This window comes from Oncorhynchus kisutch, linkage group LG28 (assembly GCF_002021735.2).
Source record: "Oncorhynchus kisutch isolate 150728-3 linkage group LG28, Okis_V2, whole genome shotgun sequence".
Taxonomy (NCBI): Eukaryota; Metazoa; Chordata; class Actinopteri; order Salmoniformes; family Salmonidae; genus Oncorhynchus; species Oncorhynchus kisutch.
The window spans coordinates 17,349,812-17,369,351 of NC_034201.2; the positions used below are offsets into that span (position 1 = coordinate 17,349,812).

The following is a 19,540-nucleotide window of genomic DNA, read 5'->3' on the forward strand; positions in this document are numbered from 1 at the left end:
CACAGAAACCAAACCTACTGTTTAATGTGCTTTAATAAATTAAGTGGAGTTATTTTGAGTGAGAGTATGTTACAGATTACTGAGGAATCACTGAGAAACATTGAGTATACCTTTTTACCTATGGGTATTGGCAGGCTGCCCCAGTCTGCCCCAAGCCATGGTAGTCGACCTCTCAGGGGAGACATAGACATGACTTGATAGGTACCCTCCAACTGAAAAGTCCTTACTGGGACAGGGGATCCTCAAACCAGAGGGGATGAGGGACTGGGCTCTCGGCAGCCCTCTAATAGACAAGGCCTGAAATGATTCTCTCAGGGACTGCCGTGCTGCTCCAGTTGCAGGGGGGTCACTGGAGTTCAAGGTTTTGGCAGAAATGGATGAAGATCGGCCACCACTCCTAAGCCTGACTGAAGACTCACCTAGGAGGCAATCACAAGTTTGGAAATGTTATGGACTAAACATGTCTTGTCTGAAATAAGCCAAGTTAAAAAAAGGCAGCTCCAGAATCTTCTATAAAAGTGTTTGATTGGGTTGAGATCTGAACCCGTATCCACAAAGCATCGCAGAATAGTTCCTAGGAATCCTGTTAAAACCTGTTTTAAGACAAAAAAAACTCCCAGGTCAGTTAGTTTAAGGATGATGGTAGCCCTATCCTGCGGTCAATTTTTTATTTATTTTTTATTATTATTATTATGTTTTCTTCTTGGGCCTCTATAACTATATCTATTGTTTTTATTTTTGTTGTTGTTGTGTGATTTGGATTGATCCCCTCTACCACACGGAACCCCACTAATCTACTGACGGAGCGCAGGAGGTGGCTAACAACAGACCTCCATCCTATGCTAGCTTGCTACCGATGCCCTGGCTAGCTGTCTAAATCACCAACCAACCTCTCCACTCACCGGACCCTTTTGATCACTCGACTAAGCATGCCTCTCCTTAATGTCAATATGTCTTGTCCATTTCTGTTCTGGTTAGTGTTTATTGGCTTATTTCACTGTAGAGCCTCTAGTCCTGCTCACTATACCTTATCCAACCTATTAGTTCCACCACCCACACATGCAATGACATCTCCTGGTTTCAACAATGTTTCCAGAGACAATATCTCTCTCTTCATCACTCAATACCTAGGTTTACCTCCACTGTATTCACATCCTACCATACATTTGTCTGTACATTATACCTTGATGCTATTTTATCGCCCCCAGAAACCTCCTTTTACTCTATGTTCCAGACGTTCTAGACGACCAATTCTCATAGCTTTTAGCCGTACCCTTATTCTACTCCTCCTATGTTCCTCTGGCGATGTAGAGGTGAATCCAGGCCCTGCAGTGCCTAGCTCCACTCCTATTCCCCAGGCGCTCTCTTTTGACGACTTCTGTAACCGTAATAGCCTGGGTTTCATGCATGTTAACATTAGAAGCCTCCTCCCTAAGTTTGTTCTATTCACTGCTTTAGCACACTCTGCCAACCCGGATGTTCTAGCTGTGTCTGAATCCTGGCTTAGGAAGACCACCAAAAACTCAGACATTTTAATTCCAAACTACAACATTTTCAGACAAGATAGAACTGCCAAAGGGGGCGGTGTTGCAATCTACTGCAAAGATAGCCTGCAGAGTTCTGTCCTACTATCCAGGTCTGTACCCAAACAATTTGAACTTCTACTTTTAAAAATCCACCTCTCTAAAAACAAGTCTCTCACCGTTGCCGCCTGCTATAGACCACCCTCTGCCCCCAGCTGTGCTCTGGACACCATATGTGAACTGATTGCCCCCCATCTATCTTCAGAGTTCGTGCTGCTAGGCGACCTAAACTGGAACATGCTTAACACCCCAGCCATCCTACAATCTAAACTTGATGCCCTCAATCTCACACAAATAATCAATGAACCTACCAGGTACCTCCCCAAAACCTTAAACACGGGCACCCTCATAGATATCATCCTAACCAACTTCCCCTCTAAATACACCTCTGCTGTCTTCAACCAAGATCTCAGCGATCACTGCCTCATTGCCTGCATCCGTAACGGGTCAGCGGTCAAACGACCTCCACTCATCACTGTAAAACGCTCCCTGAAACACTTCTGCGAGCAGGCCTTTCTAATCGACCTGGCCGGGGTATCCTGGAAGGATATTGATCTCATCCCGTCAGTAGAGGATGCCTGGATATTTTTTTTAAATGCCTTCCTAACCATCTTAAATAAACATGCCCCATTTAAGAAATTTAGAACCAGGAACAGATATAGCCCTTGGTTCTCCCCAGACCTGACTGCCCTTAACCAACACAAAAACATCCTATGGCGTTCTGCATTAGCATCGAACAGCCCCCGTGATATGCAGCTGTTCAGGGAAGCTAGAAATCATTATACACAGGCAGTTAGAAAAGCCAAGGCTAGCTTTTTCAAGCAGAAATTTGCTTCCTGCAACACTAACTCAAAAAAGTTCTGGGACACTGTAAAGTCCATGGAGAATAAGAACACCTCCTCCCAGCTGCCCACTGCACTGAAGATAGGAAACACTGTCACCACTGATAAATCCACCATAATTGAGAATTTCAATAAGCATTTTTCTACGGCTGGCCATGCTTTCCACCTGGCTACTCCTACCCCGGACAACAGCACTGCACCCCCAACAGCAACTCGCCCAAGCCTTCCCCATTTCTCCTTCTCCCAAATCCATTCAGCTGATGTTCTGAAAGAGCTGCAAAATCTGGACCCCTACAAATCAGCCGGGCTAGACAATCTGGACCCTTTCTTCCTAAAATTATCTGCCGAAATTGTTGCCACCCCTATTACTAGCCTGTTCAACCTCTCTTTCGTGTCATCTGAGATTCCCAAAGATTGGAAAGCAGCTGCGGTCATCCCCCTCTTCAAAGGGGGGGACACTCTTGACCCAAACTGCTACAGACCTATATCTATCCTACCGTGCCTTTCTAAGGTCTTCGAAAGCCAAGTCAACAAACAGATTACCGACCATTTCGAATCTCACCATACCTTCTCTGCTATGCAATCCGGTTTCAGAGCTGGTCATGGGTGCACCTCAGCCACGCTCAAGGTCCTAAACGATATCTTAACCGCCATCGATAAGAAACATTACTGTGCAGCCGTATTCATTGATCTGGCCAAGGCTTTCGACTCTGTCAGCAACTCACTGCCTTCCTGAAGACAAACAATGTATACGAAATGCTTCAGTCTGGTTTTAGACCCCATCATAGCACTGAGACGGCACTTGTGAAGGTGGTAAATGACATTTTAATGGCATCGGACCGAGGCTCTGCATCTGTCCTCGTGCTCCTAGACCTTAGTGCTGCTTTTGATACCATCGATCACCACATTCTTTTGGAGAGATTGGAAACCCAAATTGGTCTACACGGACATGTTCTGGCCTGGTTTAGATCTTATCTGTCGGAAAGATATCAGTTTGTCTCTGTGAATGGTTTGTCCTCTGACAAATCAACTGTAAATTTCGGTGTTCCTCAAGGTTCCGTTTTAGGACCACTATTGTTTTCACTATATATTTTACCTCTTGGGGATGTTATTCGAAAACATAATGTAAACTTTCACTGCTATGCGGATGACACACAGCTGTACATTTCAATGAAACATGGTGAAGCCCCAAAATTGCCCTCGCTAGAAGCATGTGTTTCAGACATAAGGAAGTGGATGGCTGCAAACTTTCTACTATTAAACTCGGACAAAACAGAGATGCTTGTTCTAGGTCCCAAGAAACAAAGAGATCTTCTGTTGAATCTGACAATTAATCTTAATGGTTGTACAGTCGTCTCAAATAAAACTGTGAAGGACCTCGGCGTTACTCTGGACCCTGATCTCTCTTTTGAAGAACATATCAAGACCATTTCGAGGACAGCTTTTTTCCATCTACGTAACATTGCAAAAATCAGAAACTTTCTGTCCAAAAATGATGCAGAAAAATTAATCCATGCTTTTGTCACTTCTAGGTTAGACTACTGCAATGCTCTATTTTCCGGCTACCCGGATAAAGCACTAAATAAACTTCAGTTAGTGCTAAATACGGCTGCTAGAATCCTGACTAGAACCAAAAAATTTGATCATATTACTCCAGTGCTAGCCTCTCTACACTGGCTTCCTGTCAAAGCAAGGGCTGATTTCAAGGTTTTACTGCTAACCTACAAAGCATTACATGGGCTTGCTCCTACCTATCTCTCTGATTTGGTCCTGCCGTACATACCTATACGTACGCTACGGTCACAAGACGCAGGCCTCCTAATTGTCCCTAGAATTTCTAAGCAAACAGCTGGAGGCAGGGCTTTCTCCTATAGAGCTCCATTTTTATGGAACGGTCTGCCTACCCATGTCAGAGACGCAAACTCGGTCTCAACCTTTAAGTCTTTACTGAAGACTCATCTCTTCAGTGGGTCATATGATTGAGTGTAGTCTGGCCCAGGAGTGGGAAGGTGAACGGAAAGGCTCTGGAGCAACGAACCGCCCTTGCTGTCTCTGCCTGGCCGGTTCCCCTCTTTCCACTGGGATTCTCTGCCTCTAACCCTATTACAGGGGCTGAGTCACTGGCTTGCTGGGGCTCTCTCATGCTGTCCCTGGAGGGGGTGCGTCACCTGAGTGGGTTGATTCACTGTTGTGGTCATCCTGTCTGGGTTGGCGCCCCCCCCCCCCCTTGGGTTGTGCCGTGGCGGAGATCTTTGTGGGCTATACTCAGCCTTGTCTCAGGATGGTAAGTTGGTGGTTGAAGATATCCCTCTAGTGGTGTGGGGGCTGTGCTTTGGCAAAGTGGGTGGGGTTATATCCTTCCTGTTTGGCCCTGTCCGGGGATGTCCTCGGATGGGGCCACAGTGTCTCCTGACCCCTCCTGTCTCAGCCTCCAGTATTTATGCTGCAGTAGTTTATGTGTCGGGGGGCTGGGGTCAGTTTGTTATATCTGGAGTACTTCTCCTGTCCTATTCGGTGTCCTGTGTGAATCTAAGTGTGCGTTCTCTAATTCTCTCCTTCTCTCTTTCTTTCTCTCTCTCGGAGGACCTGAGCCCTAGGACCATGCCCCAGGACTACCTGACATGATGACTCCTTGCTGTCCCCAGTCCACCTGGCCATGCTGCTGTTCCAGTTTCAACTGACCTGAGCCCTAGGACCATGCCCCAGGACTACCTGACATGATGACTCCTTGCTGTCCCCAGTCTACCTGGCCATGCTGCTGCTCCAGTTTCAACTTCCACCTGACTGTGCTGCTGCTCTAGTTTCAACTGTTCTGCCTTATTATTATTCGACCATGCTGGTCATTTATGAACATTGAACATCTTGACCATGTTCTGTTATAATCTCCACCCGGCACAGCCAGAAGAGGACTGGCCACCCCACATAGCCTGGTTCCTCTCTAGGTTTCTTCCTAGGTATTGGCCTTTCTAGGGAGTTTTTCCTAGCCACCGTGCTTCTCCACCTGCATTGCTTGCTGTTTGGGGTTTTAGGCTGGGTTTCTGTACAGCACTTTGAGATATCAGCTGATGTACGAAGGGCTATATAAATAAATTTGATTTGATTTGATTTGTCAATCACCATATCCTCATCGGCAGACTCGACAGCCTTGGTTTCTCAAATGATTGCCTCGCCTGGTTCACCAACTACTTCTCTGATAGAGTTCAGTGTGTCAAATCGGAGGGTCTGCTGTCCGGACCTCTGGCAGTCTCTATGGGGGTGCCACAGGGTTCAATTCTTGGACCGACTCTCTTCTCTGTATACATCAATGAGGTCGCTCTTGCTGCTGGTGAGTCCCTGATCCACCTCTACGCAGACGACACCATTCTGTATACTTCCGGCCCTTCTTTGGACACTGTGTTAACAACCCTCCAGGCAAGCTTCAATGCCATACAACTCTCCTTCCGTGGCCTCCAATTGCTCTTAAATACAAGTAAAACTAAATGCATGCTCTTCAACCGATCGCTACCTGCACCTACCCGCCTGTCCAACATCACTACTCTGGACGGCTCTGACTTAGAATACGTGGACAACTACAAATACGTAGGTGTCTGGTTAGACTGTAAACTCTCCTTCCAGACCCATATCAAACATCTCCAATCCAAAGTTAAATCTAGAATTGGCTTCCTATTTCGCAAAACAAAGCATCCTTCACTCATGCTGCCAAACATACCCTTGTAAAACTGACCATCCTACCAATCCTCGACTTTGGCGATGTCATTTACAAAATAGCCTCCAATACCCTACTCAACAAATTGGATGCAGTCTATCACAGTGCAATCCGTTTTATCACCAAAGCCCCATATACTACCCACCATTGCGACCTGTACGCTCTCGTTGGCTGGCCCTCGCTTCATACTCGTCGCCAAACCCACTGGCTCCATGTCATCTACAAGACCCTGCTAGGTAAAGTCCCCCCTTATCTCAGCTCGCTGGTCACCATAGCATCTCCCACCTGTAGCACACGCTCCAGCAGGTATATCTCTCTAGTCACCCCCAAAACCAATTCTTTCTTTGGCCGCCTCTCCTTCCAGTTCTCTGCTGCCAATGACTGGAACGAACTACAAAAATCTCTGAAACTGGAAACACTTATCTCCCTCACTAGCTTTAAGCACCAACTGTCAGAGCAGCTCACAGATTACTGCACCTGTACATAGCCCACCTATAATTTAGCCCAAACAACTACCTCTTTCCCAACTGTATTTAATTTTAATTTATTTATTTATTTTGCTCCTTTGCACCCCATTATTTTTTATTTCTACTTTGCACATTCTTCCATTGCAAAACTACCATTCCAGTATTTTACTTGCTATATTGTATTTACTTTGCCATCATGGCCTTTTTTGCCTTTACCTCCCTTCTCACCTCACATTGTATATAGACTTGTTTATACTGCATTATTGACTGTATGTTTGTTTTTACTCCATGTGTAACTCTGTGTCGTTTTATCTGTCGAACTGCTTTGCTTTATCTTGGCCAGGTCGCAATTGTAAATGAGAACTTGTTCTCAACTTGCCTACCTGGTTAAATAAAGGTAAAATAAATAAATAAAAAATGACCAAAAGTGCCTTGTTTGGCCTCATGGATGGAATGTTCATATTTTTCATAATTTCATTGTTAAAAGTTTTTTTTTTAACTGACGAAAATCCGGTGTTTCTATGTCAAACAGTTTTGTTATATTTCAGTCTTCTGTGATGTATATAAAGTGAAATATTGGGATGCAAACTCCACATTGAATACACAAGCATTTCGCTACACCCACAATAACATCTGCTAAACACGTGTATGTGACCAATACATTTTTTATTTGAATTAAACTATAAATGACATGGTACAGGTGTCTTCTTTTTTTAAGACCGTAACCATGTGTGTGAGTTGTAATACTTTTGTTTCAAAATAGATCTGTTTAAGACTACCAAGAATCACTCTGTGACCCCGATTAAGCCCACTGCAGTAAAAGGCTAGACACTGCTCAGACAAACTCTGAGCCAGGAGTAAAACTGACTCCTCTGTGGAGATGGGAGAACCATCCAGAAGGACAACCATCTCTGCAGCACTCCACCAATCAGACCTTTATCGTAGAGTGGCCAGATGGAAGCCACTCCTCAGGATTGGGGTTGCAAAGTGTCGGAAACTTTTCGGGAAATTTCCAGAAATTTTCCATGGCAAGTTAAGACCGGGAATTTTGGGAATTTTTCTTAAATTCATCAAAAAAGTTTGCTTATTACAGTGAACACACAAAAGGCAATTCTAGGTCTTGTGGCATATTTTGGTTAAACTATCCCCAATTCAATGGAATTGCAACCCTCTGCATGCATAGTGCATTCTTCCATCACATGTACAGCTGATCTTCAAGATCTTGCTCACTAATGAGATGCTATTGAGTCCACACTACTACACTGTCTGAGCCAAGGACTACATGCTTTTGATTACAATACTGGGTGGGGTGAATATATTTTATATGACATACATGATTTTTTTGTTAACTAGTAAATAGTAGCCTACAGCAAAGTGTGTTTAAATCATTTCTAACTAGTTAGTTTTTGCTACCATGTGGGTTTTAGCTTGCTTGAGCCTGCTAACTGAGGAGTGTTAATTCACCTGTTTCCATACATGTTTTATTTTAAAACATGTATCTTACAAAGGAGTTGTTTAATCTAACTGCTTAACTATCTACAGTGCCTTGCGAAAGTATTCGGCCCCCTTGAACTTTGCGACCTTTTCCCACATTTCAGGCTTCAAACATAAAGATATAAAACTGTATTTTTTTTGTGAAGAATCAACAACAAGTGGGACACAATCATGAAGTGGAACGACATTTATTGAATATTTCAATTTCTTTTAACAAATCAAAAACTGAAAAATTGGGCGTGCAAAATTATTCGGCCCCCTTAAGTTAATACTTTGTAGCGCCACCTTTTGCTGCGATTACAGCTGTAAGTCGCTTGGGGTATGTCTCTATCAGTTTTGCACATCGAGAGACTGAAATTTTTTCCCATTCCTCCTTGCAAAACAGCTCGAGCTCAGTGAGGTTGGATGGAGAGCATTTGTGAACAGCAGTTTTCAGTTCTTTCCACAGATTCTCGATTGGATTCAGGTCTGGACTTTGACTTGGCCATTCTAACACCTGGATATGTTTATTTTTGAACCAATCCATTGTAGATTTTTGCTTTATGTTTTGGATCATTGTCTTGTTGGAAGACAAATCTCTGTCCCAGTCTCAGGTCTTTTGCAGACTGCATCAGGTTTTCTTCCAGAATGGTCCTGTATTTGGCTCCATCCATCTTCCCATCAATTTTAACCATCTTCCCTGTCCCTGCTGAAGAAAAGCAGGCCCAAACCATGATGCTGCCACCACCATGTTTGACAGTGGGGATAGGGTGTTCAGGGTGATGAGCTGTGTTGCTTTTACGCCAAACATAACGTTTTGCATTGTTGCCAAAAAAGTTCACCTTCTTCCACATGTTTGGTGTGTCTCCCAGGTGGCTTGTGGCAAACTTTAAACGACACTTTTTATGGATATCCATAAAGGCCAGATTTGTGCAATATACGACTGATTGTTGTCCTATGGACAGAGTCTCCCACCTCAGCTGTAGATCTCTGCAGTTCATCCAGAGTGATCATGGGCCTCTTGGCTGCATCTCTGATCAGTCTTCTCCTTTTATGAGCTGAAAGTTTAGAGGACGGCCAGGTCTTGGTAGATTTGCAGTGGTCTGATACTCCTTCCATTTCAATATTATCGCTTGCACAGTGCTCCTTGGGATGTTTAAAGCTTGGAAAATATTTTTGTATCCAAATCCGGCTTTAAACTTCTTCACAACAGTATCTCGGACCTGCCTGGTGTGTTCCTTGTTCTTCATGATGCTCTCTGCGCTTTTAACGGACCTCTGAGACTATCACAGTGCAGGTGCATTTATACGGAGACTTGATTACACACAGGTGGATTGTATTTATCATCATTAGTCATTTAGGTCAACATTGGATCATTCAGAGATCCTCACTGAACTTCTGGAGAGAGGTTGCTGCACTGAAAGTAAAGGGGCTGAATAATTTTGCACACCCAATTTTTCAGTTTTTGATTTGTTAAAAAAGTTTGAAATATACAATAAATGTCGTTCCACTTCATGATTGTGTCCCACTTGTTGTTGATTCTTCACAAAAAAATATAGTTTTATATCTTTATGTTTGAAGCCTGAAATGTGGCAAAAGGTCGCAAAGTTCAAGGGGGCCGAATACTTTCGCAAGGCACTGTATCTGTACATGGAATTGTATTTGTTATTTTTTTTACATCTTTACAGGAAAATGCCACGGGCACTATCTTATGTGTGGTGACATTTCACTGCAGCTAATGTAGAAGGGAAAGCTGTGTACATTTGCAAATACTGTGCCAAATCATATGTGAAGAATGCAACAAAGATGCATAACCATCTGGCCAAGTGCATAAAGTTCCCTCAGTGCTCACAACAAGCACCCTCTGACAAAAGTCCCCCTACTTCTATTTGAGGTGAAAATGATGAATCAGACACCTTATCGATAGCAACAGCTCATGGTCCTCCTGGAATCAGAGTTTTTTTGACTCAATGGAGGAACGTAGTCAGAGAAATGCTGATGAATGTCTTGCTCGAGCTGTGTATGCAACTGGTTCACCTCTGATGCTCACAGGCAATGTGTATTGGAAGAGATTTCTGAATGTTCTTCGCCCAGCATACACCCCTCACACCAGACATGCGTTATCTACTAATTTGCTGGATACAGAGTTCAGCAGAGTTCAAGTGAAGGTCAAGCAAATCATAGAGAAAGCAGACTGTATTGCAATCATCTCTGATGGGTGGTCGAATGTTCGTGGCAAAGTAATAATTAACTACATCATCTCCACCCCTCAACCAGTATTCTACAAGAGCACAGACACAAGGGACTACAGACACACCGGTCTCTACATTGCAGATGAGCTGAAGGCAGTCATCAATGACCTTGGACCACAGAAGTTATTTTCACTGGTGACAGACAATGTGTGAACATGAAGGCTGCTTGGTCTAAAGCGGAGGAGTCCTACCCTCACATCACACCCATTGGCTGTGCTGCTCATGCATTGAATATGTTCCTCAAGGACATCATGGCACTGAAAACAATGGATACACTCTACAAGAGAACCAAGGAAATGGTTAGCTATTATCAGCAATCTACCTCACCAAGGAAAGTGAGAAGAATAAGAGCACCACATTGAAGCTGCCCTGCAACACCTGTTGGGGTGGTTCATCATGTTTGACAGTCTCCTGGAGGGGAAGGAGTCTCTCCAAGAAATGGCCATATCACAGTCTGCCGATATGGACAGCCCCATCAAGAGGATCCTCCTTGATGATGTATTTTGGGAGAGAGTGAGTGGTAAGCAGCCTGAAACTCCTAGAACCTATAGCAGTAGCCATTGCACGGATTGTGGGAGACAATGCCACCCTGTCTGATGTTCAGACTCTGCTTGCAGATGTAAGAGAAGACATCTGTACAGCCCTGCCCACTTCAGTGGTGCTCCAAGCAGAGGAAACTGCAATTCTGAAATACATCAAAAAGCTTAAAGACTTCTGCCCGAAGTCTGTTACATCTCATCAGCCACCTGGTGGAAGGGACTTTGTGGATCTGAGGCTCTTTCCCCTGTTGCCTCCATCATCCTCCAAATCCCACCAACACCAGCCGCCTCAGAACGCAACTTGTCCTTGTTAAGGAACACACACACCAAAACACGCAACAGGCTGACCAATACAAGGGTTGAAAAACTGGTGGCCATCCGGGCAAATTTGAGGCATTTTGAGCCTGACAACGAGCCATCCTCAACAAGGTTGGAAAGTGACAGTGAAGATGAGGCCTCATTTTACAGATGTATGTTGAAAACGTTTTTGGGAGATGCGATGGATCAATGAGGATCATTCAATATTCCCTTTCTTTTGTTGTTCAGTGAAATCATCCCATGTGAAGAGTCAACTCATTTAATTAAAGTTACATTTGTAACTAAATTGTTTTAAAAAAATTATATTGCAAGGATTTTATCATTTGCAATTATGTCTACTTATGATAAGGTAAAATGTTTATGTTTCTGTCTCCATATAGTAAATAGAGTTGAAGTCGGGAGTTTACATACACTTAGGTTGGAGTCATTAAAACTGTTTTTTCAACCACTCCACAAATGTCTTGTTAACAAACAATAGTTTTGGGAAGTCGGTTAGGACATCTACTTTGTGCATGACACAAGTAATTTTTCCAACAATTGTCTACAGACAGATTATTTCACGTATAATTCACTGTATCACAAGTCCAGTGGGTCAGAAGTTTACATACACTAAGTTGACTGTGCCTTTAAACAGCTTGGAAAATTCCAGAAAATTATGTCATGGCTTTAGAAGCTTCTGATAGGCAAATTGACATCATTTGACTCAATTGGAGGTGTACCTGTGGATGTACAGTGGGGCAAAAAAGTATTTATTCAGCCACCAATTGTGCAAGTTCTCCCACTTAAAAAGATGAGAGAGGCCTGTAATTTTCATCATAGGTACACTTCAACTATGACAGACAAAATTAGGGGAAAAAAATCCAGAATATCACATTGTATGATTTTTTATGAATTTATTTGCAAATTATGGTGGAAAATAAGTATTTGGTCACCTACAAACAAGCAAGATTTCTGGCTCTCACAGACCTGTAACTTCTTCTTTAAGAGGCTTCTCTGTCCTCCACTCGTTACCTGTATTAATGGCACCTGTTTGAACTTGTTATCAGTATAAAAGACACCTGTCCACAACCTCAAACAGTCACAATGTGAAATGTCAGAATAATAGTAGAGAGAATGATCTATATTTCAGCTTTTATTTCTTTCATCACATTCCCAGTGGGTCAGAAGTTTACATACACTCAATTAGTATTTGGTAGCATTGCCTTTAAATTGTTTAACTTGGGTCAAACGTTTCGGGTAGCCTTCCACAAGCTTCCCACAATAATTTGTGTGAATTTTGGCCCATTCCTCCTGACAGAGTTGGTGTAACTGAGTTAGGTTTGTAGGCCTCATTGTAGGCCTCCAAATGTTCTATAGGATTGAGGTCAGGGCTTTGTGATGGCCACTCCAATACATTGACTTTGATGCCGTTAAGCCATTTAGACACAACTTTGGAAGTATTCTTGGGGTCATTGTCCATTTGGAAGATCTTTTTGCGACCAAGCTTTAACTTCCTGACTGATGTCTTGAGATGTTGCTTCAATATATCCACATAATTTTCCTACCTCGTGATGCCATCTATTTTGTGAAGTGCATCAGACCCTCCTGCAGCAAAGCATCCTCACAACATGATGCTGCCACTCCCATGCTTCACGGTTGGGATGGTGTTCTTTGGCTTGCAAGCCTCCCCCTTTTTCCTCCAAACATAACGATGGCAAACAGTTCTATTTTTGTTTCATCAGACCAGAGGACATATCTCCAAAAAGTGTGATCTTTGCCCCCATGTGCAGTTGCAAACCATAGTCTGTCTTTTTATGGCAGTTTTGGAGCAGTGGCTTCTTCCTTGCTGAGCGGCCTTTCAGGTTGTGTTGATATAGGACTCATTTTACTGTGGATATAGATACTTTTGTACCTGTTTCCTCCAGCATCTTCACAAGGTCCTTTGCTGTTGTTCTGGGATTGATTTGCACTTTTCGCACCAAAGTACGTTAATCTCTGGGATACAGAAAGCGTCTCCTTCCTGAGCGGTATGACGGCTACGTGGTCCCATGGTGTTTATACTTGCGTACTATTGTTTGTACAGATGAACGTGGTACCTTCAGGCGTTTGGAAATTGCTCCCAAGGATGAACCAGACTTGTGGAGGTCTATAATGTTTTTTCTGAGGTCTTGGCTGATTTTTTAAAATTTTTCCCATGATGTCAAGCAAAGAGGCACTGAGTTTGAAGGTAGGCCTTGAAATATATCCACAGGTACACCTCCAATTGACTCAAATTATGTTAATTAGCCTATCAGAAGCTTCTAAAGCCATGACATTGTTTTCTGGAATTTTCCAAGCTGTTTAAAGGCACAGTCAACTTAGTGTATGTAAACTTCTGACCCACTGGAATTGTGATACAGTGTTTCCAATTGTTGGAAAAATGACTTGTGTCATGCACAAAGTAGATGTCCTAACCGACATGCCAAAACTATAGTTTGTTAACAAGAAATTTGTGGAGTGGTTGAAAAACACGTTTTAATGACTCCAACCTAAGTGTTTGTAAACTTCTGACTTCAACTGTACATGGTGGCGGGCAAGGTTTAGTCATATCTTATCCCTACTAAAATGCCAACCCACCTGGTGGAGATCTGGTTGACCCTGCTACAGGGTAGGTGAGGCGGGAGGTGGGGTGGTCTGTGAGGAGCTGGCCGTTGGCCTCCAGGTTGCGGCTGTTCCTGACTGCCTGGAGAGAGCGAAGGCTGGTGCGAGGAGGTGAATCCTGGTTGAACATGCTGCTTCTCAGACCCTCTACAACAACATTCTGGGTTATCTCCCATTTCACATACAATCGGGTGAAACACACATAGCAGATTATGATAAACTGATAGGAGTAAAGAATGTTCTATGTGACATCACACCACTTTAAAGAGTGCTGCCGATATGTAAAAAATAATAATGTAAAAGTCAATGTGTATATTTGTGTATCAAAAGGAATTTTCCATGTTGCCTGTTATAGGTGCTCTTTTTACCTCTGCTCTTTGCAATCTTAAACAGCTTAGATTGAGTGGTCGCTTGACTGGGAGGCCTTGGCAGCTGGCTGCTGTAACCAGGCTGGGATATGGCTCTGAATGACTGGCCCAATGGGGAACGGCGGTAGTGGGGCAGCTGGCTGGGAGGCGGTGTGTATGCGACTGTGTCCTCCAGGCTATACTTGTCGAACTCCAGATCACTGTAGCTATAATTAGAAGGTGACAGCATGGATGCACCAGGACCCCTGAACGGTGTGGGGGCAGTAGGGATGGAGGCATAGTCCTGTCGTAAACCTTGGGACAAGGAAAACACTGTCAAACACACTGTCCACAAGTAAAGTAGATATGCATAGTATTTACACTGAACAAAAATATAAACGCAACATGTAAAGTGAGCTGAAATAAAATTTCACAGAAATGTTCCATAAGCACAAAACTATTATTTCTCTCAAATGTTATGCACAAATGTGTTTTCTCCTTTGCCAAGATAATCCACCCACCTGAAAGGTGTGGCATATCAAGAAGCTGATTAAACAGCATGATCACTACACAGGTGCACCTTGTGCTGGGGACAGAAGGCCACTCTAAAATGTGCAGTTTTGTCACTCAACACAATGCCACAGATGCCTCAAGTTGAGGGAGCGTGCAATTGGCTTGCTGACTGCAAAAATGTCCACCAGAGCTGTTGCCAGATAACTTAGTGTTAATTTCTTTACCATAAACCGCCTCCAACATTGTTTTAGAGATTTTGGCAGTACTTCCAACCAGCCTCACAACAGCAGACCATGTGTGTGACCATCAGTTTACTGATGTCATTGTTGTGGACAGAGTGACCCATGGTGGCGGTGGGGTTATGGTACGGGCAGGCATAAGCTACGGACAACGAACAAAATTGCATTTTATTGTTGCAAATTTGAATGCACAGAGATACTGTGGCGAGATCCTGAGGCCCATTGTTGTGCCATTCATCCCCCGCCATCACCTCTTGTTTCAGCATGATAATGCTCAGCCCCATAACGCAAGGATCTGTACACAATTCCTGGAAACTGACAATGTCCCAGTTCTTCCATGGCCTGCATACTCACCATACATGTCACCCATTGAGCATGTTTGGGATGCTCTGGATCAACGTGTACGACAGCATGTTCCAGTTCCTGCCAATCTCCAGCAACTTCACACAGCAATTGAAGAGGAGTGGGACAACATTCCGCAGTCCACAATCAAAAGCCTGATCAACTCTATGCCACAATCAACAGCGTGATCAACTCTATGCGAAGGAGATGTGTTGCACTGCACGAAGCAAATGGTGGTCACACCAGATACTGACTGGTATTCTGATCCACGCCACTACTTTTTTTTTTTAAGGTATCTGTGACCAACAGATGCATACCTCTATATCCAGTCATGTTAAATCCATATATGGGGCTAATGAATTTATTTCAATTGACTGATTTCCTCATATGAACTGTAACTCAGTAAAATCGTTGAAAGTTTTGCATGTTGCGTTTATATTTTTGTTCAGTATATGAATCAAAACTTTCCATACTCACTCTCTTCCTGCATGCGAGCCATGATCTGGACATCAGTGAGGTCCTGCAGCCTGTAGCCCATGGTGATGGAGTCATCTGAGAAACTCGGCTCATTCTCGTCCATTGATGGTGGTAAAATGGCATCATTGCCATCTGAAATACCAAGGCAATAGAGACACTGAGTAAATACAACCAGGACAATCTGGAACTTTAGTTGGTTGGAGTTACAGAGCATTTGGAAAGATTGATTTTCCTCATCAATCTACACACAATACCCTATAATATCAAAGCGAAAACAGGTTTTTAGACATTTTAGCAAAGTTATGAAAAATGTAAATAACTTATTTTCATAAGTATTCAGATCCTTTGCTATGAGATTCGAAATTGAGCTCAGGTGCATCCTGTTTCCATTGATCATCCTTGAGATGTTTATACAACTTGATTGGAGTCCACCTGTGGTTAAATTCAATTGATTGGACATGATTTGGAAAGCCACACACCTGTCTATATAAGGTCCTACTGTTGACAGTGCGCGTCAGAGCAAAAACCAAGCCACGAGGTCAAATGAATTGTCTGTAGAGCTCAGAGACAGGATTGTGTCAAGGCACAGATCTGGGGAAGGGTACCAAAACATTTCTGAAACATTGAAGGTCCCCAGGAACACAGTGGCCTCCATCATTCTTAAATGGAAGAAGTTTGGAACCACCAAGACTCTTCCTAGAGCTGGCCGCCCAGCCAAACTGAGCGATCAGGGGAGAAGGGCCTTGGTCACTCTGACAGAGCTCCAGAGTTCCTCTGTGGAGATGGGAGAACCTTCCAGAAGGACAATCATCTCTGCAGCACTCTACCAATCAGGCCTTTATGGTAGTGGCCAGACAGAATCCACTCCTCAGTAAAAGGCACATGACAGCCCGCTTGGAGTTTGCCAAAAGGAACCTAAAGGACTCTCAGACCATGAGAAACAAGATTCTCTGGTCTGATGAAACCAAGATTGAACTATTTGGCCTGAATGCCAAGCATCCTGTCTGTAGGAAACCTGGCACCATCCCTACGATGAAGCATGGTGGTGGCAGCATCATGCTGTGGGGATGTTTTCCAGCAGCAGCGACTAGAAGACTAGTCAGGATCGAGGGAAAGATGAACGGAGCAAAGTACAGAGATATCCTTGATGAAAACCTGCTCCAGAGCGCTCAGGACCTCAGACTGGGGTGAAGGTTCACCTTCCAACAGGACAATGACCCTAAGCACACAGCCAAGACAACACAGGACTGGCTTCGGGACAAGTCTCTGAATGTCCTTGAGTGGCCCAGCCAGAGCCCGGACTTGAACCCGATCGAACATCTCTGGAGAGACCTGAACATAGCTGTGCAGCGATGCTCCCCATCCAACCTGACTGAGCTTGAGAGAATCTGCAGAGAAGAATGGGAGAAACTCCCCAGATACAGGTGTGCAAAGCTTATAGCATCATTCCCAAGTAAAGGGTCTGAATACTTATGTATATGTTGCAAAAATTCCTAAAAAGCTGTTTTTGCTTTGTCATTATGGAGTATTATGTGTAGATTGATGAGGGGGATTTTTTTTAAATATATTTTAGAATAAGGCTGTAACGTACAAAATCAAGGGGTCTGAATACATTCTGAATGCATGTACAGTCACCCATGGGAGAGAACAGTTTTACGAATTGGGAATTGTTTTCTCCAGATTGCACCCTACCTGAGCTGTTAGGTTTGTTGGTTTGTTGACTTCTGTCAGTTGATCTCTGGTACCGAGGGGAAGGTGAGCCCATGCAGCGATGGCCAGTGTCAGGGAAGGCTACAGGACGTCTGTGGTAGCGACTGCTAAAGATACTACTCCATCTCGTCTCTAATGGAAAGAATAAGGAAATTAAATGAATAGGAGTTACATGTTCAAGATGATAAAGAATTATGGCCACTTTTAATCTGTGTCCATTTGTGTGAGAGAGATTGTAATATACTGTGCAGTACTTGCTTTGGTCCAGGATATTAATTAATGTGCGACATGCCACCTCTGTTTCAGGGCTGGGGTTGTCCAGGACCTGTCTGCACCACTTTATAGGGGACTCATCACTTCTCTCAGCAGATGCCCCTTTCTTGGGTGACTCATATAACCTAATGATTAATGAGAGATTCTACTTAAACACTGAATTATAATTAAGCAACTGAGGTATTAAAAAAGGTGGTTTGCAAAGGCATGGACAAAAATGTTGCCTAAAATAGTGAAGTTGCAAATTCTTGACACTATACAGTTTAGAGTTTTATCAACAAATTGTGCAGGTACCTACCAGCTCACTTCATTCTCCACCTCACAACACTCTTCTAGGTCCAGGAGGTCCACTAGCTCCAGAGAAGAGTGCTCTGCTCTCTTCTCTGTGTCCCTGACCACCAGCTCCTCTGACCCCATGCATCCCTGCCTGTGTGTCTCCTCCAACATGTCACTGTGGGGCAAGTGTGTATAACAGCCATCATATACGTGTCCATCCTGCCTACCTAGTGTATCTCTGGGGCTTTCAAGAGGAGGTGGAGATATACCATCCCCACCGTTGACCTCTGCTGGTTCAGGGTCTGGCAAATCACAGCAATTTAGATTTTCCTCCAGTGAAGAGGGACAGCTGATAAGCACACCAGAGAAAGCCTGGTTTTTGGTGTTGATATTTCTTCGCCTCTCCGTTAGAGATTCATTTAGAATTTCTAGTCTCCGCACTAATTCATGTAACTTTCGAACTTCTACCAGCTCCAGTGCAGCAATGTCCTGCTCCATCCCGATATCCGGCCTAAACTGCTCTCCAATTCTCCAGTGTTCTTCACTTTTCACTGACTGAAAAACAAAAAGCAGCTGAATTGTACACTAAATTCAGAACACAAATCAAACTTTTCTTTCAGTGACATCAAGTAAAAGCGATATATCAATGTCCAAAGTAGCTCTCAAAATGTAGAGCCACTGAATAATGTTACCTCCACTACACTCAGTACTGACCCAGATTTACAGCAGGAGACTCAACCGCTTGGATGGCTTTAAAGCAGTGTCAGGGTCTTATGTGGATTAAAGAGTCGACAAGCTGCCTCTGAGAAAGGATCAGACTTGGTAACAACAGCAGTCATAAGTGATGAGTAACGTTAATGACTTGCTAGCAATCACACAGGAGAAGTCAGATCACACACCAGTCACTCATCAATCTTGTCCTCGGCCATAATATACCCCTAACGTTACTTGGCCAGCCTGTACTGTAGCAGATCCGATAGTGTTGACCTCTAATAAAACCGCCCACTGGGACTACTTGTCAAGACATTTTGAAATGACGAAGTCAATGACATAAGAAGGGGTTAACCGTCTTGATTTAGTCATATAGCTTGCTTATCTACAACATCTCAACATACCCTACAAGACTGAAAATACTAGCTAGAGCACACATTTAGCTAGTACAGTACCTAGCTACAGTAACGTCAAAGTAAAAAAAAATTAAAAGTTAGCTAGGGATAAAAACTTCTGGTTTAATTAATAATTAATCTCTAGCTAGCTAATGCTCGTATTCCAACATGCTACACGTTATATACCGACACTTGGATACATGGCTCCATTAGCACAAAAAAAGGTGCTTTTGTTTGATAGGGATTATTTCATACCACCCACAAGACAAGGACCACCATCATGTTGTTGCCTGGCTTGCTGTTGTTGATAACGGTAACCAACGGCGGAAACTCCCCCGACGTTCCATTGAGATGTATTTATTCTGTTAGCAGCGCCCGGTAGGCTTCATAACTACTGCTGTGGACACCATGCTTGACTCATTATTTGGTAGAAGGCATGCAGTGTTTTTGTGTGATGC

General features: G+C 43.5%; 1 protein-coding gene across 3 annotated transcripts; it reads right to left on the reverse strand.

The window, feature by feature from the left end:
* Positions 1 to 15: 15 nt before the first annotated feature.
* LOC116358129 (SLAIN motif-containing protein-like) lies at positions 16 to 19,447 on the reverse strand. 3 transcript variants are annotated; one of them, XM_031808145.1, is made up of 8 exons: positions 19,338 to 19,447; positions 17,999 to 18,531; positions 17,686 to 17,825; positions 17,410 to 17,559; positions 15,718 to 15,849; positions 14,168 to 14,461; positions 13,776 to 13,946; positions 16 to 419 (listed from the first exon to the last, which is right to left on the reverse strand). In XM_031808145.1, the coding sequence occupies exons 1-8, from the start codon at positions 19,362 to 19,364 to the stop codon at positions 115 to 117; spliced, it is 1,752 nt and encodes a 583-aa protein (XP_031664005.1). In that variant the 5' UTR covers positions 19,365 to 19,447; the 3' UTR covers positions 16 to 114. The 3 variants fall into 3 exon arrangements, with proteins under 3 accessions (XP_031664005.1, XP_031664007.1, XP_031664006.1); XM_031808147.1 differs by having other exon boundaries at positions 19,345 to 19,446; XM_031808146.1 differs by lacking the exon at positions 19,338 to 19,447 and adding an exon at positions 18,691 to 19,328.
* Positions 19,448 to 19,540: the final 93 nt, after the last annotated feature.

What these genes read in the sequence shown, in the direction of transcription:
- LOC116358129 (XM_031808145.1), bottom strand. Translation starts at nt 19,364, where the DNA reads ATGATGGTGGTCCTTGTCTTGTGGGTG. An exon ending in CAACAAACCTAACAGCTCAG is followed by an intron (nt 15,850 to 17,409) that starts GTAGGGTGCAAT and finishes TTGGTATTTCAG; the next exon opens with ATGGCAATGATGCCATTTTA. An exon ending in GGCTCGCATGCAGGAAGAGA is followed by an intron (nt 14,462 to 15,717) that starts GTGAGTATGGAA and finishes CCTTGTCCCAAG; the next exon opens with GTTTACGACAGGACTATGCC.